The 25,700-nt window shown below is 47.8% G+C and overlaps 1 protein-coding gene across 2 annotated transcripts in view; it reads right to left on the bottom strand.

The window, feature by feature from the left end:
• NT5DC3 (5'-nucleotidase domain containing 3) overlaps positions 1-25,700 on the bottom strand; it is a 67,183-nt gene that overhangs the window by 11,793 nt on the left and 29,690 nt on the right. The window contains exons 5-14 of one of the 2 annotated variants that reach the window (XM_008705767.2): positions 20,677-20,767; positions 19,635-19,772; positions 17,567-17,627; positions 17,037-17,139; positions 16,791-16,892; positions 14,568-14,649; positions 13,399-13,485; positions 8,553-8,693; positions 3,239-3,303; positions 1,028-1,311 (exon numbers count right to left, since the gene is read on the bottom strand). In XM_008705767.2, the coding sequence (XP_008703989.2) occupies positions 1,059-1,311; positions 3,239-3,303; positions 8,553-8,693; positions 13,399-13,485; positions 14,568-14,649; positions 16,791-16,892; positions 17,037-17,139; positions 17,567-17,627; positions 19,635-19,772; positions 20,677-20,767 (1,123 nt within the window). In that variant the 3' untranslated portion in view covers positions 1,028-1,058. Of the gene's footprint in view, positions 1-1,027; positions 1,312-3,238; positions 3,304-8,552; positions 8,694-13,398; positions 13,486-14,567; positions 14,650-16,790; positions 16,893-17,036; positions 17,140-17,566; positions 17,628-19,634; positions 19,773-20,676; positions 20,768-25,700 lie in introns of those variants that run through there. The other variant, XM_040637382.1, reaches the window with a different exon arrangement.

Here is a 25,700-nt window from a genome sequence, read left to right on the forward strand (position 1 = left end):
CAGCCACACAAACACGGCAGGGAGGAGGGCTACGGGGAGGACAGGGCCACCTCCTCCGCCCGGCGGGTCACGCAGATGTTTTACCAAGATTCCAACACTACCCCGCAGGGGGCAGGGAGGCGCATTTCATCACAGGACATTTTTTTGTCTGCTTCATTTTCTGTCCTCCAGTGGGCACGCCAAACCAACAGTGGCGTTGGTGGCATTTTCAGGGGGATAAACGCCCGGGGAGCCCAGCACAAACGTGCCGGCTCTTCTGACCTGCTTGTTTCTCGCCCCTGGAGTCTACACCGTCTGTGCCACGAGCTGGGCAGCAAAGCAGAGCTCTTCCCTCCTCGCCCTCCTTCCCTGGGGAAGGAGTGACCGCCCATCACCTGCGACACCACCGCTGTTCCCGGGCTTGGGCATGGGGCAGGACCCGGGAGCGGCTGCTGAGGACAAGCACGGCTCAAGGACTCGCAACGGCTCGTGTTCTTTCACAGAAGACTTTGCAGGGAGGCTGAGTCTCCCTGCGAGGGACGCACCGGGACGCCAAAGCCCTAGGGTCACATGCCGTGGGAGCCACCTCTGCTCCTCCCTGCCGTGCGATGCTATCACGGGGCTCACGGACTCCTCCGCCAGCCTTCCGCGAGCTGGTCACTGTCGCACGGCACGGTGCCCCTGCGGTCCCCAGAGCGCCGCCCGTGAGCGGTCAGCCCGTTTTCCACGGCAGAGTCAAGCGCAGTGTCGCCCCTTCAGCGGCTGGAATCGCGAGATGGCATCAAGGGTCTCACCCGGCCCAGAAACACGGACACCCGTGCCGGCACCCCGGTAAACAAGAAGGCTGCTCGCAGGGCTTCCGTCGGAAGCTCGCCGCTCAGCCCGCCGAGAAACGCCAAGGCGGGACGGGTGCGCTGCCAGCTTCTGTCAACGGGGAAGGCGTCTCCGTAGGGTAATAAACATCAAAGGCGTATTTGCATCTTCTCCAAAAGCAACGCTCACTTGCACACAAGTCCACCGCACCGCGCCAGCCAGTGCGGGTTGTCCCGGCCTCTGGCTTTTCCCGCAGGTGGCCCCGGTTACTCGGCGTGGGCCTCCTGCAGCAGGGGGAGTCTGAAGGTGGGGGCGCTGTCCGGCCAGGCGGGCAGCTCGTGCTGCAGCGGCGTCCTCCGCGGGTAGAACGTGTGGCTGACGTCGTAGTTGAGGAGGCAGCTCAGAGACGCCATGTAGATGTCGGCAAAGCGTGACAGGCGCCTCAGGAAGTAGGTCGGGTTCTGGTCTGTGCGGAACAAGCTTCCAAACTGGGTGTTGAAGAAATTTTTGGTCATTTCTCTGAAGAAGCAAGAAAAGAGCAAAGCAACAGAGAACGATTCAGAAGAGTCTCTTTTGAAGTGAATGGAATCAAAATCACCTTTTCATGTGTACGGGACTCCTCCGAAAGAGAATCCGCCTAGGGCAGCCGCAGCCCCTGCTCGGAACCGGTCCCCCATCCGCTCATCAAAACGGCTCCGACCGCACTTCCCCCTTAGGCCACCCCGAGAGCAGGGCGCAGGCTCGTCCGTGTGGATGCCCCTCCACGCAGACCCGTCGCGTTTTCCAAGCCAAAACAGAGGCGGCAGGACAAGGGTACGCGGACGGATGCAGAATGTTCTCAGGGTCCAAATCGCCCTCATCTACAGAATGGGATCGAGACCCCTTTCTACGTGGTTATCGTGAGAACTCAGTAAGAGAAGTAAAAGCATAGGAGACACTCAAAAGTACTCTGATATCTGGGAAAGTAAGGATTATTTTGTAGTGATGTAAATAAATCTCCATTATCCGTTACACAGCTCCGCGCGCCTCACTGACTCTTCGAGGCCCAGGGGACAGCATTTGGCAAGGCTGCTCACCCCTGCCCCAGGCTCTAAGCCCCTGCAGGTGTGCGTCTGTGTGGAAACCAACACCCCATCACACACACACAGGATATGCGCACCATCTGACGGCTGGGACCTCTCCACTCAGAACAGTCCAGCAAAATGGATAAATACCACCTGACTGTGATATCAGTCACAAACACGGCAGAAAATGTAACCAGGTACACACTGTGTGACACAAGCCACTAGCTGGTAGCAGCCGTCTGTCCAGTAGATGGTGATGGCAGATGCTGTGACAACCAGAGTAGAAAATTTTAGAAACTCCATTAGGTCTGCAAGTGGAGCAACATAAATGGTTTCCACGCTTTTCGTGAAAAATCTCATTAAGATGTGACGGGGCTGGAGACCGAAATCCAAAACAGAATCTCTGATGGTGGAGCGGCTCCTTCATCGGACAATCTGCGATTCCTGGGGTAGCACCCGGGCCCAGCCTTTGGGGGCACGGGGCCTGAAGTCCAATCACACCATATGCCTCCCCTCACCCTCTCACGCAACATTTTTATACCAACATTAGAATAAGAATCAAATCAGAATGAGCCCCAGGCAGCCAACACCAAGAGGGAGGAGGAAGGACTGAATTCAATACGGCTGTGGTCTCTGCACCACCAAGGGATGACTCTGTCCCCTGTCCACACTGTTCCCCCCAAGCAGCCTGTCCACTGCTCAGAGGCCAGAACCCAGGCAGTGACCACTCCTTCCAAACCCTAGAGATGGCCAGGCCCCGCAGAAGGGAAGTCACGGGCAAGAGCAGAAATGGTCATACAAACAGTGTCTTCCTTCTTAAGGAAGACGACTGTCCACGGGCCTCTTTCGGACACCTGTTCCCTTAAGATGCCCACCTGCCAAACTTACCAGACAGCAGGTGGGCTCTGCTCACCAGTAAACATCCTGATACAGAGATGTTTACATATGCTCATATATCCCTGGTGACAAAGCAGCAGCTGGGCAGCTGGAGCCCTAAGAATTCACGGGGGTTCCGAGCCCACCTCCCATGCCGTCCCGGGGGCCACCCTGGGCAGCCGGCATGACCTGCGCCTGGGCCACCAGCTGCGCAGATGCCACGTCAAGTGGGCAGGAGGAGGGAGGGGAAGGAGCAGCCCCTTCAACCCTGGCATTCAAAGGCAAGGGCAGGAGGTTTGAGAAAGGTCACCGCTGCCTCAAGTTAATGTCACACGCCCCCCCCCCCCAACGGCAGCCATGCCTAGTTGTGGCTACAACATGACAAGGTGGTCCCATTCATGCGTGGCAGCTAAAAAAAGGAGGGCTGCCTTGGGCCAGCGCTGGGGACAGCGTGCGGGCGCAGACAGGGTGGCGGGCTTGCCGCATTCAAAACAGGCCCCTCTTACCTCATCTCCTTTCTTTCCTTTTTCCACTCCTGCAACACCAGCTGTGACTCGGCATCTCTGTGAACCTGCAGGACACAAGCTAATCACTGAGGCTGCTCTGGCTGCAGATAAGCTCATGAGGTTTTAAGAATTTTTTAACGGGCAGCTCTTCTCGGAAGAATTGTATTCTTTTAGGTCGAAGGCATTTGTGAAAGAACACATTTTCAGATTCCTGGCTGTAGTCCTGCCTTCTTCACCAAAACAAAAGTTTGGAATGTCCAACGCTAGAAACGTGGCTTAACAAATGGAGATGGAACATTATGAACCTACTAAACAAGGCCCCTATTAAACTGGAGCTATTACAGTAGCAGTAAAGGCTATGTGTAAACACAACGTGTAAGAAATGTGTGTGTAATACGTATGTGTGCAGTGTGTCCATCACACACGTGTACCACATACCTGAACACACGCTTCCTGACCACCACCTACTGCACACAAAACGGCAGGTAAGTGGAGCGAGCAGGTGTAACGCTAAACCTCAAATTGCAGGCATGTCAAAATACGTGTATATATTTGGCAATGAACATGGAAATTTTTCTTCAATTTGTGCAAGGAAAGCAGGATCATAAACGGTTTTAATATTTTCCCTTGACGTTCTATTATCCTTTTAAAGTGTTCAAGAGAAAATAATTGTTTCATGAAAGACAAGAAGGCAGAGCACCTCAACCAGATGGAGAAGCAGAGAATTCTCCAGCTGGGCTGAAATGTGAGCAAAAGGCAAGAAGAAAAAGGACAACTGCCCACAACCTAACAAACGGAACCTCACAAGTCTCCCATGGGTGAACAGAAACGTCCCCGCCAGGGTCGGAAGCGCACGGGATTGCGGGGGGACACGTGGGGCTCCCTGTGATTCGTGCTCACAGGAACGGCCTTAGAACCCGGAGGAAAGCACCTGACAAGCAAACCACCTGCTTCCCACGTGGGAGCCAAGGCCGTCTGTTTACTGCCTCTGCCCCACTCAACAGTTTGGCTGGCAGTCTCCTGCAAGAACCTCCGCCACTCACACAAACCCAGTGCGGACCGAGCTTGCACTCGGGACGCCCGGCCCAACACCACTGCCTACGCCAGCGGAAAGCAGCCGCCAGCGGATGACCCCTGGCTGGGTGGCACTGGGAGCATGGGAAGATGGCGCCAACGCTTCTGGGGGTGCTGACAGAGGCTCTGTGAACGCGGTTTTAATTAGTTTTCACATTTTAATCCAGAAGTTACTCACTATAGAACTGAGGCTCTACAAAATACGTGACTAGATCAGAAAAGGGAAAATGTGTTGGGCACCACAACAAATTTCTATACACACACACACACACACACACACACACACATACATGCACAGCTGTATGGAGCACCTGCTATGTGCCCAGTATTGTGTTTGATGCTGAAGATACAACAGAGGACAAGACAGAGGCCCCTCCGGGGGGTACGCCTAGGTAAACAGACCGTGACAAAGACGACGTGACACCACAGAGAGTGAGGAGTCAGTCCGTGAGCGGGAACCCCCACCTCTGCCCACACACCCTTCTCAGCCCATGAACTAGGCACCTACGTCCTGTCCAAGCAGGAGGGAGAGATGTCTGCTTCCTCGCTCTGCCCCTAAATGCAGGACAGGAGAGTCTCTGGTGACAGCCATGAGGATTACCAAAGTTAAGCTACCCGCACTCCCTTTCTGAAACTAGCTGCCATCGGGCACGTGAATTGCCCTTTCCGCTCCTGCCCTGCAGGTGGGCCCCCACCCCAGGGTAAGCTCGGCAGGCTTGAAGGGCCACCTTGGGTCTCCCGGGTCAAGGCACATTCTCCAGCTCTTCTAGAGACGGAGCAGACACCACGTGCCCCACTCTGTCCTCCTGGGACCCTTTCTCCCCTATTTGCCATCACTGCCGGAAGCTCAGCCTCCTCACCTGGCGCCCCCCCAACAGTATTTGTACATGCTCAAGTCTTTCCCATTTAAAAAAAAGAAAAAGGCCATTTTTCCTCTTTTTCCACCAGAAGCCCACACCTGAGGCTGACCACATCTTTGGTCCCGATCATTAATTAGCATGGTCAGCTCCACACTCCCCCCTGCGGCACCAGCCCTCCCGCCCAGTGTGAGCGGGGGCGCCGCAATCCAGCCGCCCCCCAGCCTCCACCAGGGGAGGCCACGTCCGGCCCACCAGCCGTTTTTCCCATCGGCTTCCGAGCTGAAGAGTAAGTTCCTTTCTAAATGGTCGGGGGGTGTGGGGAATCAAAGGAAGAACAATATTATGACACACGAAAACGATAAAAAATTCACAGTTCGGTGTCCACCAACAAAGCCACAGGGACACAACCACACCCGGTCGTTTACACATCATCCACGTTGTCCAGGGCTGCTTCTGGACTGCAAGCACAGCTAAGCAGCGGTGACAGACGGCTTGGCCCACACAGCACGACATACTGACTGACCTGGCCCTTTGCAGAAATTGGCCAACCCCTGAGCTAAATGTGGTTGTGACACGATAACCCGGGAAGACTCTGTACCACCATCAACCACATCGTTCTGGACCACACTTCGAGGCTAGTCAACAAAACTACCTTTACTCTTGACAGTTACTTTCTCAAAGCCAAAATTATATACTTATATTTAATTCATCAGATTTGGCTCCGGACGACACTCTGCTGGCTTCGCCAACAAAAATACCAAACCCAACCTCCGAGGACAAATTCTCTTCAGAAAACAGTCCAAATAATGTACTACATTTCTGAAAATAATCCCCAAAGGGGAGTTTCTAGAAATATGTGACACAGGATCACTGGAATAATGGAGCTTTTCAGGTGAACATGGGGGCAGCAGGGCGGGTGGAAAGAGAACAGGAAGAACATGAGAGGTGACACTTGTTTGGATTTTTTTTTCATTATCTGCCATACTTCTATCCTTGTGAGTCTAACTGGACAGAAAGCTGTAGAAGTGTTAGAGCCCGAGGTGACATGTGGAAGTTACGACTCCAGAGCCAGACCGCGCAGGTCTACACCCCAGCATCGCCCCTTATTTGCACAAGTTATTCTCCTTCTCTGTGCCTCAGGTTATTCATCTGTAAGGTGGGGGTGTTCATCTCCCCTTCAAAGAGTTGTTTTGAGAAAGAAATGAACATAAAGCCCTCAGCATCTGGAAGAGCATCTAGAATATGATATCTAGAACATGGTATCTAGAACGTGGTGTCTAGAACATGGGTCCTACTGTGTTGTGTCTAGAGCATGGTTCTAGAACGTGGTGTCTAGAACATTTCTAAATAGCTTGGTTCTGCTATTCATGAACTCTGGAATTCAGGATAAGTGACTTGTCCTTCAGACTCCATTCCCTCCCCTGTACAATGAGGGTGACAACTTGAATGGTAATTCCCTCTTCTTCCTGCCCCAACCTCACCCCTTATATAATTATTTCCAAAGTCAGAGAAATATTTTTAGCACTTCCATTCTCGAAAACACACACTCCTTAATCATCAAACTTTTTATACAGGTCAGAGAGAGGAAAACAAAAAAATTATCCTCAAAGCTAAAATGTAGTGACATGGGGCACCTGGGTGGCTCAGGTGGTTGAGCAACCAGCCCTTGGTTTCGGCTCAGTTCATGATCTCAGGGTGGTGAGATCAAGTCCTGCATGGGTGGAGGGGAAGGTCTACACTCAGCAGGGAGTCTGCTTGAAGATTCTCTCCCTCTGTCCCTCCTCCACTCTCATGCAAGCACATGTGGACATGCACAGACTCTCTAAAATAAATAATTTTTTTTTGATTTTTAAAATAACATGTGGTGACACCAGCCACATGCAGATTGTGTGTGTGTCCGCCCAGCTGCCACCATCACAGAGAGACAGCACCCGAGGGAAGGAGTCGCTGCCACACCTGAGATTTCTAAACCTAAGAGCAGGGAGGCACTTTGACGTCGTGCTCAAAGTCATGGACTTGGGCATCACACAGCCTTAAGTTCAAGTTCTTGCTTTGTCATTTTATGACCTCAGACATGTTGCCTGACTTCTCAAACACCCAGTATTCTTATTCTAAAGTGAAAAAATTGTACCTGCCTGCAAAGGAGAGCCGGGACTCTGAAGGACTCATGTGTGTGGGCGCGGCGTCTGGCATGTGAAAAGTAACTACTATTATTGCCTGACCTATGTACAGACTTGAAGCTATGTTAACCCAGAATGGATGCCTCGTATTTTTAGAAAATCACCTCACAGATAAACATGGTAAGGGGAACATCGCAGATCCTCATCACAGACCAGCCAAGAACTCATGTGGGCAGAGCACGCTGGAAGCAAGGCCTGGGGGACGTGCGCGGTCCCATGCTCTGGAATGTGTGGGTCCCGGAGCAAGGGCCTGGCTGGTCACTCCTCACGGCTCTGCCTGAGCTCACGGCCAGCTACCTCCACAAGGGCTGCCAGCTGGGCCAGGCCAGGCAGTTCCCTGCCCATTCCCAAAGTGGGCTGGCAGACTATGGGTCACAGGCTGTGGCCAGAAGCTACAGGGGTGTTAGCCAAGAGAGTGGGCATCGTGCCCCTTGCCCTAAAAGAGCACTCACGCTGGGATGACTGCAGGCCAGCTCAGCTGAACCAAGCAGGAAGCAAGGTGTCTCAGGAGACTGGCAGTGGGTCACAGAGACAAGAGAGGGGCAGCTTTTGCGGGTCGGAAAATCACCAAAAACAACATTCCTCACTGACTGTCCAAAACTGGCTACGTAACTTACACAAAGAAAATACTGCCACCGAACTCCAGTGAGCCAGCAAACTGTAGGTATTGTCTTCAAAGTCAAACGGAGGCTGCATGCAGAGAGGGTGACTTTTGCTTTGAGACCCTCTCCGGTAAGCCGTGATGCCTAGCCTGAGGTATTCATCCCACGGGACCCTTCATTTTACAGATGGGGAAACTGAGGCCCAGAAAGGACAAGTCCCACAGCAGGCCAAAGGCAGAAGCAGGACTAGCCCCACACATCAGCAGAGGTTCCCGAACCCCACTAACCCACAGGACATCTCCCAAGAGAGCTTTAGTGGGGAAGCGGGGACACGGTATTTCCACCGACAGGGGAAGCTACACAGACACCTGCTGATATGCCCTCCTCTAAATGAATTCGCAGGGCATTTTGAAAGCTCTCTTCCGGGAAGCTGGCAGAGGCTCTCAGGGGCAAAATAACCCCAGGAGCTACTCTGCAGGATGCTGTACACCTCATACTTTATAACCCCAATTAAAAAAGAAAATATCTGAAATAACTTTGATTAGTGGACTAACTTCAGACTTAAAGAAAAAGGAGGAGAGAGAAAAAAATCCCAAACCTGCATCTGTTCCAATAACCCGGTCAGGGTCTGCAGCCAGGTCATGGTCTGAATGTACTGCTCCGTGTTCATGATCCTGAGCTCGGATCTCAGCTCCGGGATAATCGCACCAGTTCGCCAGCCATGCTTCAAAGTCAAATCCTGATCACAAAAATCACAACAAGTCAACATGCATCTCGACAGAATTTAAACCATCTCGTTCCCTTTCCCAGATGCAAGAGGCATCCGCCGAATTACTTCATTGTAATGGTTAGTTATTAACCAAGCCAAATTCAGTGAATTACATTTAATTAAAACCAAGTCAGCCCCAGGCTTTGACCATTACACCCAAAGAAAGTTTCTGTTCTGGAAATAACTGCTGTGAATCACAGTCCCTGCAGAAACACAGGGTCTGAAATCATTATAATCATTAACCATGGTCCGTAAAACAACAGTTAGGTCAGGGGCAGAAAGAAGCTCCACCGAAAAGCCACTGGAGGTCTTCATTCAATCCGTCCACAGACCACTGGGGAGCACCTACTGTGTGCGGGGCCTTGTGGGTTATGGGGAATTACAGAATCTCAGACTTGGAATGACCCTACAACACAGACATACATGATCACATTTTTCATTCCAAATATAGTAATCTCATGATTTGACAATAAGCCAGAATATCTGTCAACAGATACATCCTGGGAAATCTAAGATATACAATCACCATACTAAGTGAACATTCATTTTCTCATTTGGCAAATATTTATCCAATACTTCTAAATGCCAGGCCCTGTTCTAGCCAATGAGGATAAAACAATGAAAAAAAACCTGACAAAACCCTGCCCTCATGGGAAATACAGGCAAAAAATAGGCAAGTAAATATACAAAGGCAGGCGATGATAAATACAATGGTCAAATAACAAGCATAAAAAGGAAAAAAGTTACCATTGTATATAAAGTGGTTATAAAAACCAGGCCAATAAAGTGATGTTCGAGCAGAGATCAGAAGGGAAGGAGAGTGAAAGTATGCAAATGTGTGGGAGAACAATTCAGGCTGAAAAAAACAGTAGGTGCAAAGGCCCTGGGGCAGGAACATGCTGGGGTAGGGGGCGTGGAGGTAGAGTTTTAAGGGAATAGCCAGGCAGGGAGCCTACAGCAGAGTAGGAGAGGGCAGAGTCAGGTCCTGCCTTCAGAGAGGTAGGCTGGAGAAGGATAGATCAAGCAGCACCTTGCAGGAAACAGTAGGAAATCAGGTTTTTACTCTGAAGAATAAAGGAAAGCTTTGAGGTTTTAAGGAATAAAGTGGTATAAGGTATACAATTTTAAAAGTTCACTGGCTACTCACCTAAAGCCAGAATCCCTGCTCCATAAGTGCTAAGGATATTTATTGCCTACCTTCTTCACCCATTGAAATTTTTTACACCTTTCAGTATTTCTCCTTCTCCTATAATATATAAAAACCTACAGCACAACCTTTTTAAATACTCCCAATGGTGGCAAACTTTTGAAGGTGGCTTTTATTTCTGAAAATAAGTAAAAAGTCATCTGCAACATTCCCAAGAATAAAGTACGTGATAATAAATTACTAATAATAAAACTGATTCTCTTCTGTGCGTCAACCTGGCTCTCAAATCTATCGCAAAGGGGCACCCAAATGTGTTCTGAGAAACAGCAGCAACATTAGAAGTATCTACATTCTCAAGGTAACTCCCTTGAAGGATAATGTGCTTTGCCACATAATTTCTGACATGTTAGTTAATGAATTGATCTTACCGCTTTATAACAGTGGTTTTCAAACTTTGGCATGGGATCCAACTATATGCTCCAAGAGATTCTATTTATTTATTTGTTTGTTCGTTTGTTTGTTTTTAAGCAATCGCTACACCCAATGTGGGAGTCAAACCTACAACCCCAAGATCAAGAGTCACATGCTTCACCAACTGAGCCAGCCAGGCATCCCTCCAAGAGATTCATGGTAGATCTAAGGACACACATAGATTGAAAGGATTAAAGAGAGACTCCATAAAAATAGTAGCCAAAAGAGAGCAGGGATGCTATGCTAATTTCAGGCAAAACAGACCTTAAAAACTGTCACAAGACACAAAGAACGACATTATATAATGATAAAAGGTCAATTCACCAAGAATATAGAACAGTTCCAAGCATATACACACCAAACATCAGAGCTTCACCATACATGAAGCAAATACGAACAGAACTGAAGGAAACAATAGTCAGCTCTGCGGTAACAGCAGGAGACTTCAACAGTCCACATTCTACAACAGAAAAACCACCAGACAGAAGACAACGCATCAGGAAATATAGGACTTGAACAACAATGAAGACAAGCAGACCTCACAGACATGTGCAGCACACGCCACCCAACGAAATCCGAAGGCACGTTTTCCTCCATGCTCATGAAACAGTCTCCAGGACAGACCTGATGTTAGCCCCCGAAACAAGTCGTAACAAATTTTAAAATCATACAAAGTATCTTTACTAATCACAGGAGTGAAGCTAGAGATCAACAGCAGAAGGAAAACCTGAAAAGTTCACAAACATATGGGAATAAAAGAACACCCTCTTAAACAATGAGTCAAAGAAGAAATCACAAGAGAAATGAGAAAATACCCTGTGCCAAATTTAAATGCAAACACACACACGACATAACAACACCTACGGGATGCAGCAAATGCAGTACTCAGAGGGCAATTTATAGCCATACACACGTACAATGAAAAAAAAAGAAAAGTCCCAAATTAACAATCGAACTTTACACCATAAGGAACCAAAAACAAAAAAACAAACAAAAACCCAGAACACTCAAATTACTAAAATCAGAAATTTAAGTAGAGACAATACTACCAATTCTACAGAAATAAAAAGAACTGTAAAAGCTACAAACTACTGTGCACCAACAACCTGAAGAACCTAGATGACATTCCCAGAAACACACAACCCACCAAGCCTGACTCATGAAGAAACAGGAAATCTGAAAAGACCTCTAACGAGTACAGAGATTAAATCAGTAATCAGAACCCTTCCCATGATGAAAAGCCCAGGACCAGAGAGACGGTTTCACTGGTGAATTCCTCCAAACATTTAAAGAGGAATTAACACCAATCCTTCTCAAACTCTTCCAAAAACTGAAGAGGTGGGATCACTTCCTAACTTGTTCTGAGGGCAGTATTACCCTGATATCAAATTTTAGTGTAAAAAGCTGTTTAAAACACAGATGGTTAGCCCCACCAGAGTTTCTGACTCAGCAGTCTGATGTGAGGCCTGAGAAACTGCATTTCTAACAAGTTTCCCAGGTGATGCTGATGTCGCAGGGACCACACTTGAAGAAACTACTACCTGGTGAGCACCTCTCATAATACTAGGACCTGGACGTGTGTGTGTGCCTTCATGGGGCCCTGTACCCACATACCTCCAGGGCAGCACACAGTTATCTCAGCAAGGCCCAAAGACCACTTAGCAAGAGGCAAATGTCCATGACACTATGTCACTTGGCCAAACATTCTGGTAATCCCGACATCCTTATAGTAGCACTTTATAGTTCTACTTTACTAAGCACTTTTACATATATCATCTTACTTCACTCTTCTCACAAATGAGCACATCGGGGCTTGGAGGATGTATGTAAGGTCACCCAGCTAAAAACAGTAGAGCTGGGATGAAAACCTGTCTTCCAGTTCTGAGCCCATGATTCCTTCCACTAGACAGCCCGCTGGACAGACGTGACCGTGCGGGGCATGTGCTGGAATCACCTGGGAAGAGTGTCTCCGCACATAGGCACTGGAACCCCCCCTCCACCCCCCACTCCACCAGACAGTCTGCAGTCTGAGGCCACAGACCTCGGACTCCAGCACATGTGCCGTGAAAACGCTTCCCAGATGGTCCCTCACTGCACAGCCCGTTACAGCTCACTGCTTGGATGGCCAGCGGACACAAGAGGGACAGAAACATGAGACCACACTCATGTGGGTCCACATGCTCAGAAATACCAATAATGGAGTTCGACCGCCAGCCACGCCCCTGCTCTGGTGACTCTGCTGACACTGGGCGTCACTGAGACTGCAAATCGTGCACGGTGCAACTAGCCCGGGCTCCCTGAGCAAACAGAAATTCACTGCACCAGGAGCCAAGCATGGCAGGAAATGTGACTGACTCGGTCTTGTTCCTATTATAGATTAAATCATAATTCAAGTCCTGCGACGCCGCTCTTGTTATTCCAGTGGACATGAAATGCCTCACTTTCTTATAATAGCTTGTTTCCTGGAAGTGCCAGTTTTTGAACTTGCAAAAGCCACCCTAATGTTTACGAATTCTTTGTCTGCCTCTGAGGTTAAATAAGAGGATAAAAAAGAAAAGAACACTGGCATTTATTTCTTACCGTTACTTACATGGAAAGATTTTTTTGATAAATCCTGAGTAAAATGCTGATTTCTATCATTTCAAAACAAAATTTACCTTTTTTACACCCCTGATCCATTCTGTTCTGTAAACAAGGAGACATTTTTTATTTTTTTTATTTTTTTTTTTAAAGATTTTATTTATTTATTCGACAGAGAGAGAGACAGCCAGCGAGAGAGGGAACACAAGCAGGGGGAGTGGGAGAGGAAGAAGCAGGCTCACAGCGGAAGAGCCTGATGTGGGGCTCGATCCCATAACGCCGGGATCACGCCCTGAGCTGAAGGCAGACGCTTAACTGCTGTGCCACCCAGGCGCCCCTAGACATTTTTTAAAAAGGCGACCTAGTCCTCATTTTTATGAAAGCATAAAAATGGTCTTAAACAAAAGAAAAATTCCTTAGGAAGTGGGACTAACACATCTGTCCCCCAACAAAGAAATGGAAAAAAAGGCTCCTCACCGCCAGGTCACTGTATATGTGGTCACCAAAATACAACACCTTGGATCCTCTCCATCCAGTAAGCTTCAAAAATTCATATAAATTGCCCTGCAATAATAGAAAAATATAGATATTATATCATCTGAGATAGAAACCTATATAACCTGTGGCCCAAAACATCTATTATTAAATCCTTAACAAAAACTTTGCTTTTATATATAATTTATGTATCAAAACATAAAAGATAAAAACACCTTTGTGTGAAATCTCTCAGACCTTTCTTCTAAGTCAAACGCACTTTCCAAAAATGATTCATATTGTATATACCTCTTTGTAATGATCTTTTTACACTGAACATTCTATGATCATGTCAATAAATACTAACCTACCATTTCAGTACATGAGAAATACTGTGATTCCTTTTACCAATTTCCTGATGTTAGGCATTTACCTTGTAACCTATTTCGTAACCCATGGTAAATATTCTTATAGCAAAATTTTAGCTACATCTTAATAATTTCCTTGGTCTAACTTCCTAGTAGTGGGATGGCTCTATTTCAAAGCAAATCTTTCAAGGTCTAGAAAATATACTTACTGCCAAATCCAGCAGGGTATTATAAATCCACCAGGAATGTATCAAAATTTTTTAACTGTGTAGTACTATCCTATAAAATTTCATGATTTTATAAATATTACAGAAATATAAAAACTTTAAAGGATGAGATAAAACAAACTTCAGTAACACAAGAAGGGTCAATGATTCAATCACTTATTCAAACATTTGAGATCTTTATTGATACCAAAATATATCGAAACTGTATATAACAAAACACAGTTCATCAGGAAATAATCACTAATTTAAGGTGAGTAATACACCATGTGATTCAATGATTCTTCAAGACAAATATCCAAGGTTTACTACTAACATCTTAAACTGTATATACTATGAAAGTAATGCTTTAAATTTTATTTTTAAGGACTGTTCAATTCTGAGTTAATTTAGACATAGCACACTGAAAATATACTGACTTAAGTTTAAATTTTGCTGCCAAGTTATAAAGAGCCAATTCAAGCAGAACAACACTCAGAACTATGCTGGGCACACAGTAGGCCTCGACAAATGTCGGCTGTTATCATTCTAACTGACCACCAAGCAAAGGAACAAGAAGGAAAAATCAGTCATGAAGTACCTGCTTATAAATCTGGCCTTTCTGCAACTTGTGGATCTTGTCCCAGAGTAAGACACCTTTCTCGTTCACCTTCCGGAAAGGTCTAACAACAGAAAGGGGAAACACCATGACCTGTGGGAACCGTGCAGGGTGTCTCCTTAGCAAACACCACACAGTCGGTTACTCAGTGGGAACGGAAAGGGACTGCACAAACCTGGAAAAGGCCTGGGACCCAAACTCTACCACCACAACCCCTGGTCCAGTGCACACATCCCAAACTGCAGACCCCGGGATCCAAAAGGTATTTAGGAAAGAACTCCACAGTCAAATAAATTTGGAAAACACTAGGCACTACTTAGGTCCCTCTTAAAAAGTCCCTGAGGACTCTAAAAAGCCCTCCTGGGAGAGAAACATTCTTTAGCCCAGATTTCCTAAAATGTATTTGATCATGCAGAAAATCTGCTTCACAAAAACAGCTTATGGAAAAACCGCCTTAGTACACGTGTCCCTCCCGGTGCTTGAAATCCAGCCACTTCAGACACAAAACGAATCTGAGGATGAGACAAATCACTTTATGATGGAGAATGGGAGTAAGAATAAAGGCCTCAGGGAGCTCCCCACTCCTTGCTAGATGGGATGCGGCCTAATTCATCAATCGATTAAGAGAGCCAATTATATCTTTAAAATTAAAAAGAAAAAAAAGAATAAAAGTCCAAAGTATGTGGGGTCCGTTTGCCTTTTTTTAAGGTAACATTTATTTGGATTGCTTTTGTGATTAGAAAATTTTAAACTGACTGCAAAAAATCTGGACAATGCAGAATAGAACGAAGAAAAGGGAAATGACCCCTAATCCAGGTGCCCAGATACAAACACCTAACATTTCAGGAGGTGTCTTTCAGTCTATAAAGATAACATCTGTTATCTTTCTCTTTTTTATGAACATAAATGAGGATCACTGTGTATACTGATTTGTATCTCTTTTCTCTAATGTTGTGAGCAATCTCTTTCATACGGGTTTTTAACAGTCATAAAACATGCTCACTGCTTTCTTTCCCAAATACATCTTTTTCTTTTTTGACAGGGAGCACGCAAGCAGGGATGGGGCAGAGGAAGAGAGAGAATCCCAAAGAAGGCTCCATGCTCAGCACGGAGCCCAATGCAGGGCTTGATCCCATGACCCTGAGATCATGACCTGAGCCAAAATCGAGAATCTGTCTCCCAACCTACTGAGCCGCCCAGGCACCCCCCAAATACATCATTTTTAATGACTGTCTAATATCCCCACCACGGATGCTCCTTTAGGTTGTCTCTGAGCTTCATCATTATAAATAACACAGGGGTGAACGGAGGTATTCCGTGCATGCGGAACAAAGACAAAATAAATGGGCGCGGGAGGTGGGGGATGACTCTTGGTGAAGAGGTCTGTTCCACACATTGAAAAACATTGTAGGGGCACCTGGGTGGCTCAGTCGGTTAAGCGTCTGCCTTTAGCTCAGGTCATGATCTCAGGGTCCTGGGATCAAGCCCTGCGTTGGGCTCCCTGCTCAGCGGGGAGTCTGCTTCTTCCTCTGCCCCTCCTCCTGCTCGTGCTCTCTCTCTTTCTCTCTCTCAAAATAAATAAATAAAATCTTTAAAAAAATAAAATATTTTTAAATGTTAAAAAAATATATATTTTAGGATCCCTGACCCCCACCTATTAATGCTAAGAGCACACCCCAGTCACCGTCATAACCCACAACTTCCCCGCTCCTCTATCTTCTGTGGCAGGAAGACACTACATAAGTCTTGGTAGAGATTTACTCCATTTGACACAACACCTGAGCTTCGCGAAATCCAGCTGTAATTTTAAATGCACCACCGAGAGCTGTATGTACCAAAAATACCCCCCAGGTGATTCGCTGTTGCTGTTGTTTTGTTACGCTTCAAAACACATCTGCGTCAAGAGGTCTAACTTATGACGTAATACTAAGTTTGGCTTTTTCATTGCTGTCATTCTTTTTCTTAGAGCCTGGCCCCCAGGACTGAAGTGCCCCAGCTGAAGTGAGAACCATCTCAATAAGTACGAGCCGTCCGCTGTGCACCACTCCCACCCACCCTGTAACTCCTTGCTAGAAGGTTCAAAATCAAAAGCTATAACGTCAGATGCTTCTGATTGTCCAACTAGACTTCACCAAGTCACACTACTTAAGCATTCACGGCAGCAAAGGACGACAGTCTAGTTCTCCCAGAAAGACAGATGCTCACCTCCGCTTATCGTTAAAGAAGTTTGGCTTCTCGGCCTGAACGATGACCACATCAAAGAGGTCCCTCCAGTCTTTTCCAACAATATACCTCATCCCTTTGTCCCTGAAACAACATGTCAGCCGGTGAGTCTAACAAGAAAGGGATTCACTACTTTTGCAACGTTTGCTTTCAAATCTTCAGCTGTGCAGGTAAGTGGGAAGACAAGACGTGAGCCAGACGGCAGCAGGGACACCCACAACCACTTACACGAAACTGCTGGGGCTGTTGGTGATGAGGAACATCTTCTTGCCGTGATCGGCCAGTTTGGCCAGCACTGCGCGGGTCTGCTCGGCATAGCAGATGTATTTTTCTAGGAGCAAGACAAAAACGCACACACGGACTCAGCGTGAAGTCGGGTCGGTCTGCAGCGCTCACTAAACGGGGCCTCTGGGTCTGGCGCATCGGGGCACTTGGGGGAAGAAAAGTCTTAAGGAAGCGTGGTTCAGGCTGGCCTCGAAGTAGCTGGTACATTAGGAACCAAGATTCTGCCTCCTCGGTCTAAGGGAACCCACCACATGCCTGCTGCCCAGGCCAGCACGTCTTTTTGGGTGGGGATTAGGGCGAGTTCTGAGACCAAGGGGAGGGAGACGTCTGAGGTGCGAGGAAGCACGGCCCTCACGCTGCCCTGGGAAGAGGTCCTGAGCGCCGGCTCGGCACCAGGAATGAAAATAACGCCAGCTCGTGGTCCGGGAAAGGGACAGGCTGAAGCGGCCTTCGTGACAGTGCTGGCCACGTACCAATATCTGCTTCGATCGCACTGTACATGATTCCTTTGATGTGCACATCTCGGATTGAGTCCTGTCAAAAGAGAGGTTTCTAATCAGTGAGACGGTCAGTGAGACAGCCTGAGTAACAGGATAAGCAGAACGGCATTCGTGACGATGTCCGTCTTTAGAAGCCCGGCCATCCGGGCACCCAATGCAATCTCAATGCTGGGCCATTTCGCACAGGCGGCCAACACTTGGGTTTCCATGGCGACAGTGGCAGTTTTCAGAAGGGTCGCTGGGGGGAGATAACTTGTGTGAACAATTCTGAATAAAATTCCACGTGGCAAATGGCAATTTCTATGCACTATCACAAACAGACGATTCCAAGGTATCTGGACAAAGGGAATTATTGCTCTTTTCATCTTTGCAGTCCTCCCTAGACCCCAAGAGCAGGTTCTCTAATCTAGACAGACCGAGACCAATGCCAGGCTCTTCGGTTCAGTGAGCTGAGGAGCGGTCAGTGAGATGCTAGCACAGGCAGAGACGTGGTGCGGCTGGCAGACACGAGGAAGAGGAGGCCGCGAACCCCTCACAGGCCGCAGGTGGTGGCAGCCTGGTGCCCGGCAGGTGTCAGAGCACAGCACCACTCTCAGGGGGCACTGAGCAGGTCCACCGCAGAGGTGGCTCTCGTGGAGGCACAGGGAAACTTCGGGAGCCTACAGCAGGAGACTGGGCTGCAGGCAAAACTGAGCCATAAGCCTTAGAAAACTGGTAGGAGATTTCTATCAAGAGTGAGCACCTCCGGACTGCAAACTTGACTTCAGCCACCTTCTACTACTGGCTTGTTTCAGCTTCACATTGGCAGAAGACAGGCTCAGAGCAAGCTGCAGCCAAACTTCCTGGCCGGAAATCTCGGCTGGACCATTTACTAGCTATGTGACTCTGGGCAAGGGACTCAACCTCTCCGTGCCTCAATTTCGTTATCTATAAAATGAGAGTAATAATAGTACCTCCCTCCAGGCATGCTTGTGAGGATTTAATTAGTTCATATGCAGAAAGCACTCAGAGAAACAGTGCCTGGAATATACCTAAGTGCTCGCTATTGGTGGTAACAAAGAAACATCTCTCCTCATGACTGCAAGGGTTATAGAACTCCAAGTGGTTCTTTTCTTTATTTTTTACTACAAGTGATACTTAAAGATTCTTAGAGCATTCGTGCACACAAAAAGGAGAACAGAAACTAAATATTTAATTTTAGTTCAAATTATAGCAGACTAATTGAGAAACTAGACTTCATCCTCCATCTTCCTAAAACCCATGATTTAAGGCACTTGAAATTTAAAATTAGTCATAAGCATATAATAAAAACACTGTGGTATATAAATACAGATCTCTTAAAAGTATAAGTACTTAAATAATATATATTACACATATAAATATATATATAGAAATACATGCTTATAAATATGTATTATATGTATATGACATATATGTATATAGTAAGTATATCAATACATGAACATATTTTTAAGTACTGAAAGAAGTTCAGAGAGCTCAAAGAATACAAACACAGGTGACTATAAATCAACATACATAAATACAAAGCTATATAAATGATGTGCATATATGCACATGTAAGTCTCATAGCTGTCTATAAGCCTCTCCGACTGGATTTTCGCACAGCTTTTGCAGGGCTGGGAAGGCCCACCTAGAACCTCCGTGTACAAGAGAAAGGCCCGCTCTGGGCAACCGCAGTCCCATGTGAAGTCACCCCCTCTGCAGGCAGGCTCACAGGTGAGCTGGGTCAGGATGGACCTCAGCCACCACTCGCCCCTCTGAACAGATGCACTGGCCCTGGCCTGTGGTCAGCAAGAATTAGAAATCCAGATAACAATATGAGCGCCCTCTTCTTTTAACACAAAAGTAGACTGATTTCCAATTGTCCTGATGTAAGATCTCTCTTAACAATTTTCAGGGTAAAACCATAAATAAAAGAGATCCCAGGCAAAGGACTATTTCAAACGCCTAACCCAGGAGGCTAACGATGCTGTCCCTTCTGCTAAAACCCTCTGCGAGACATGGCACCACCGCCTCTCACCTTGACGTCTTTGTACAGATGGACAGGTTCATAGTCGATGTTGTTCTTGAGGAAGTATTCGTTCACGCAGGAGAGGAGGGACATCTCCGGCAGGGAGAAGATGTCCATGAACTGCTTCATGGTGTTTCCATGAGAACTCTGCAGGCAGCGAAGGTAAGGTCAGAAACAGAGGCCAACACCACAGCAAAGCCAGACTTGACATTTACCCCAGGGGATTCTGGTCATCAACATCTAGATGCTTCTCCCCAAGGACAATTGTTACAATAACAAAGTAGAAGCATTCGCCTTGTTTCTTATCATTCCCAGCACAGCTGACGTTGTACTCTAAGCACAACTGGGAAATCCAAGGAAATGCCCTGATTTCCCTCCAAAAAATCTAACTACTCTTTCACGCTCCTGTAAGCTCTACCATCCAGCTCACACTCCCCTGTCAGACACAGAGGAAACCCGGCAAGTAGAATACTGCCCATGGAATGGCATAAAAGTCCACATAATCTGAATGTGAGTGCCTCCCCGCAGCCATAATGAGCCTGAAAAAGAGCCCTTCTCTGAATGCCTGCAACTAGTAACCCTAAGTTTACCAGCTGACTGGGCATCTTCCGTTGCATTTTGACGGTGCAAATAAGAGCACACCTGATAAGACAAGGAGCAAAAAATCAGAAAGCAAAGAGAACCACAAAAGTCAGAGAAGCAGAGGTTTCCCTTCAGGCACAGGGTGACCTGCTGTCCTCGATCTCAGAGAAGGCAACCACACCTGACCTGACTTCATCCAGAAAGTGGGGACACGCCTGGAGTGGGAGATCGTAGACAGGGGTGGGGGCAAGCATATAAAGAACCTTCATCAGGTAGGGAGGAAAGCGCTAAGAAAGGGAATCTTGAAGGGCCTAGGAGAGATGCCAACATACTAGCCTCTCTCAAATCCAGGGCCTCTCGAAACAGTCCCAAACTCCCTTGTCAGTTCCATAGGAGCTCTCAGAGAGATCCTAACTCTACCAGGCCATGTCTGCTCACAGGCTGCTTTAAATAAATCATCTCTCATTACCTTTCCATAAAAGTCGCTCATCTGTTCCAGAGGCACGTGGGACCCCTCGTACATTTCAATGACTTCTTCATCGGGGACAACACTGAGGCCTCTGGAAAAAAATCACAGGAAGTGCTGTTAGGTTCAACTAGCGAGAGCAGTGACTTTCAGACCTCTGGCAACTGCTGGGATATTTCAGCCCAGGTGCAAGATGCCACTGTCACAAGGAGGCAAGATGTGCCGCAGGCAACTGCTACAGATAACAGGCAAGAAGCTACTACTACTACCACCAGCAGCATTCTGTGGGCAATAAGGGCAGGAAAAATAACACCTACTAGAGATGCCAGGTATGAATTCCACACGGTCATTCACTTACTTCTCAGCAGTCCTAGGAGGGAAGCACTAACACCTTCCCATTTCCCAGCAGAGGCAACTGAGGCCCAGAAAGGTCACGTACCTCACCCAAGGGCACCAAAGTAGGAAGTGGTGGGACAGGACCAGACCGAGGCTTTCTGGCTCTAGGGCCCAGGGTCCTCAACCACTAATATCACACCACCTCTCTCAACAAGGTACAAGGCCTTCCTTTGCTTTGGGAGTAGGGTTTGCTTTGGGATGGGTTTATGTTTCCATTTTTATGTTTTTAATACATTAGGAAGAGAAAGGCTAGCTTTGTCTCTGTCATCCTCCTGCCCTCTGATACTCTGACCTAAGAAGGTCAGCACTGAGATAGGAAAAGCCACGCATGAGGCTTGGGTGAACTAAACCCCGTGACACAGGGCAGGAAGCCTGGATGCCACCTCCGAGAGGGATGACCCCAGATGCTATGTGACAGTCAAGGCCAGCTTCCTCATCTATAAAAAGCCAGGGTAACATCTGCCATCTGCCTGCCTCCGGCAGCCGGGGCAGAATCTGCACATGAATCCAGCTCCTCCACAAAGAGAAAAATAAATTTTGGAGTCAGCGTGACCCGGCATTCCCCTCTGTGTCCCCCGCCGGCACTCTGAGCAGGTGGTTTCACTGGGGATTTAATGCTCTCGAATTTCCTCACCTGGCACTGCCCACACTAGAGTGTCACCAAGAAAAATGTCTGTTCCCCAGCCGCTTTTCTAGGGAAGGTGCTTGAGAAACAAGACACAGTGGTGAGGAGACCACAGAAGGAAGGATGGGAAGCCCACCCAGTGCTACATACAGTGGGAGTATGAAAACTGCCCTGAGAGTCTCAGTCACTAATAGGAACAGGATGCTTATCTTACAAAATCACCTGGCCAACATTAAGATACATTTAAAATATAGGGGCGCCTGGGTGGCACAGCGGTTAAAACGTCTGCCTTCGGCTCAGGGTGTGATCCTGGCGTTCCGGGATCGAGCCCCACATCAGGCTCTTCTGCTATGAGCCTGCTTCTTTCTCTCCCACTCCCCCTGCTTGTGTTCCCTCTCTCGCTGGCTGTCTCTATCTCTGTCGAATAAATAAATAAAATTTAAAAAAAATAAATAAATAAAAAATAAAATAAAATATAATTTATATTTGATATGTAAGTGTAATGAAAATATAATTTCAGCCTCTCTCCTCCATTCTCCACCCTCATAGAACTTTCAAAAATACCCAAGGGGATTCATTTGTATTTTGCCCCTCACCAATCTTGATTAACTTCTTTTAACTTCCAGCCTTTGAAAGCAAAGGAGGCCTTCACTTCCCTGTATCATTCACCCAATCAACCTGGGCAGTGACCTTGGGGCAGAGCTCCTGCTCACGTGTGCACCCGCCCAAGGCTCTGACACTTAGAAAGAAACTATTAAAAGTCAAAGAACTCTGCTGGGTGAGTCATTTTCCTGCCCCCACACTAGGCCCTGCCCTAAGACAGGTTCAAGGCTCCCAAGCTGCCCCAGTAACTACTGACTGTCCTCTCGAAAGCAGTGGTGAGACGAGTGTGCTCCAGCCAGCCGAATTCGGCAGGAGGCGGCTCCGGCAGGTGCAACACCCCACAGGACTGTGGCCACAGGCTCTGGGGCAAGGCCGGCCGCACCCGGATGCAGCCTCAACCAGAGTGAGGATCAAAATGCAGACTACTTCACGTGGCCCCGTGTGGTGGTGAGAAATATAAAGGTTAGGAGCGCAGATCTAAAACAGTCTGCCCGGGGTTCAAATCCTAGCTTCCTTAATCAGTAGGGATATTACCTGGACAAGCATTAGAACCTTTTTGGGTCTCAGTGTCATTTTTAAAACGGGGAACGTAACAGTACCTGTCCCCTGACATAACTGAGAAGCGTGGGTGAGCTATTAAATACAGAAGAGCATAAGGCGGGGGCTAGCACAGCTTGGCCGCTGTGCCTGTGATAACAAGCGTAGCTTTTCACGAGGTCCCAAATCAGAACTTAACTCGTGGGTACAAAATGGGACTGCGGTGACAGTCTGCCTCCCCCTCTGCCCTGTGGCATTCGCTCCCACAGCCCACAGCACAAAATTCAATCTGATGCAGGAGCTGGGGACCCACAGCAGGTCTCAGAAATGGGCAAGGCTGAGGATGAGCCTCCTTCGTACCCCTTTTAAGGGAAAGGAAAGAGCAGTGACATTCTGCGTGCCTCTACTGCTCCAGACGCACTCTGGTCTATGTGACAAGCCACCACTAAGACAGGCACTGGAATCATGCCAAGTTTACAGGGGAGCAAACCAAAGCTTTGGGACGGTCAAGAAGTTGCTCAAGGCCACACACATGGGAGCAGTGAGGCTGGGGTCCACACTGCGGAACTGTGACTCCAGAGCCCACACACGCACCCATGCTGCCTCAGCCTGCCACATCCCCTCAGCACTGGAGCCACAGCGACCTTCCCAGGTCCTAAACCCAGACACTCCTTCCCCTGCAAATGCCTCGGCTGGCTTCTCCTGCCTAGCCCTGTCCATACTCCCTAACACGGTGGACAACTTACCTATAGAAGAAGAAACAAGACAATTAGGAGCCGTAGGGATGCCTGGTCTGAGAAGAGGAGGGAAAGGCCATGTCGGGCTGAGACGGGGTGAGGTCTCAGCACAAATCAGCCTTGAAGGAAGGATGGGTGAGATTTCAAGAAGCAACGAGGAAGGAAAACTGCACCCTGGTAGAACGCCAGCATGAGCAGATGGCCAGCAGCAGGAAAGGAGACCTCGGAGGAGAGGAATACATGTGCTGTGTGCACCTACCCGTGCACGCCGAGACTGGCTGTAACTGCTGGGAAGAGACCGTCCTCTGCTCCTGTTGACCTGGGGCTGGGGGGTCACCAGGGGTCTCCACGCAGAGGGGCCTGCCTGGAGCCAAGCCAGAGGGAGAGAGCCAACAGATGGAAAGAGTTCTGACAACATCAACTTAGCCATGCCTGCAATAGGCACTGTCCCTTAGACCACACAACAGGTGAGCCAATGCTGTGTTTCTGGTTAACCCAGTCTGAGTCGGGTCTCAGTCACTTGTAACCAACAGTCTTAATTGATCCAGGAAGTGAAAGAGCTGTATGTGGAAGAAGAGTAAGATACGGGTTTAGAGAAGGTTGGTGAGAAACCTAAGAGGTCTGGGCTCCACTCTCTAGGCAGTGGGAGCTACCCAGGATTGCAGAAGGAGCGTTTGTTGAGAGCAACGCTTTACATGAATCAGTCCAGCAACAATGTCCAGGATAGACCGCACTGCAGAAAACTCCAAGAGCCCAAGAGAAAAGGATTAAGTGTCTGAGCCAGGGAGCTGACAGCAGGAACACAGACGGAGGAAGAGATTCGAAAGATCCGGTGAAGGATTTCATTAACCTAATCCATTCACAAAAACCATGCTTCATGTAGGCCAAGGGCACAGACTCTAGAACCAGACCACCTGGGTCTGAATTCTACTTCTGTGTGGCCTTGGGCAAGTTACTTAACAACTCTGGACTAATACCAGTACCTACCTCATAAGGTTATTTAAAGGATCAAATAAGTTAACCCAAAAAAAACCCTTTATGACAGTGTCTGTGCTACAGCAAGACTTAATATATACTCGTCACTATTTATTATCACTAATATTATTATTTTCATCAACACTACCATCTCTTCTCCCTCCTGAAACACTATTAAAATTAGTAAAAGAATAAACTGCTCGGGGTGCCTGGAGGGCTCAGTCAGTTAAGCACCTGACTCTTGATTTCAGCTCAGGTCATGATCTCAGGGCCGTGAGATTGAGACCCATGTTGGGCTCTGTGCTGGGTGTGGATATATATATACACTATTCAAAAAGTGAAAGGATATAAGAACAAAGACAGTAGACAAGACATATCAACATCTTCATGGAAGACAGACAGCAGATGAGAAGGAGCCTCCTGGCTCAAGAGGCTGAGAACAGGTGCCTGCAAGGGGACACCAATGCAAAAAACTGATTAGCAGCCAAAACCCCCCCGAGAAAGGCTCAGCCCCGCGAGGTACTAGGGAGCTCCTGGAGGATGTGATGTGCGCCAGCAGAATGAGGGAGTAAAGCCAGACAGAGGAAGAGATGGGCATCAGGGAACAGAGAGAGCGGCAAACCCAAGCCCCAGGATGAGCCATCAGAGAAGATCAGAGCAGAAGGGGTAGTCAATTAAACACAAAAGTAACTGATAGAGTATCTAAAACATTTGCGTTGTTGGGAAATAAATACATGGATGATACTGGTGATGGAGCCTTTAGAAAACACGCGGGACCGCTCTACAGAAAACAAAGCAGGGAAGAAGTGATGTTATTGTTAAAGCTAAGAAAAAGCAAGCACTGTACACAGAAGAAAGCAGTCACGGGCATGACATGGAGAAAGAGGGAACACGACCTGCAGAGTCATGATGCAAACATGGAGAAACACACAGACGGGGACCCGCACGAGGCTCGAAGGACGAGCCTGCAGAAGGGGCGGCGTATGCGCGCACCAAGTCCTATCCCGTGGCAGAGACCACGTCCAGAATTAATAAACTGGGACACAGAAGTATGAGCACATTATTTAGAAATAGGAAGAAAAATGTGAAGAAAACAAATGAAAAGAGTGTAAAGGGGCTGGGAGGGGGGACAGGGCTACTGTGGTCCGCCACGA

The sequence above is a fragment of the Ursus maritimus genome, unplaced genomic scaffold (genome assembly GCF_017311325.1).
Source record: "Ursus maritimus isolate PB19 unplaced genomic scaffold, ASM1731132v1 scaffold_21, whole genome shotgun sequence".
In the NCBI taxonomy this organism is placed as follows: Eukaryota; Metazoa; Chordata; class Mammalia; order Carnivora; family Ursidae; genus Ursus; species Ursus maritimus.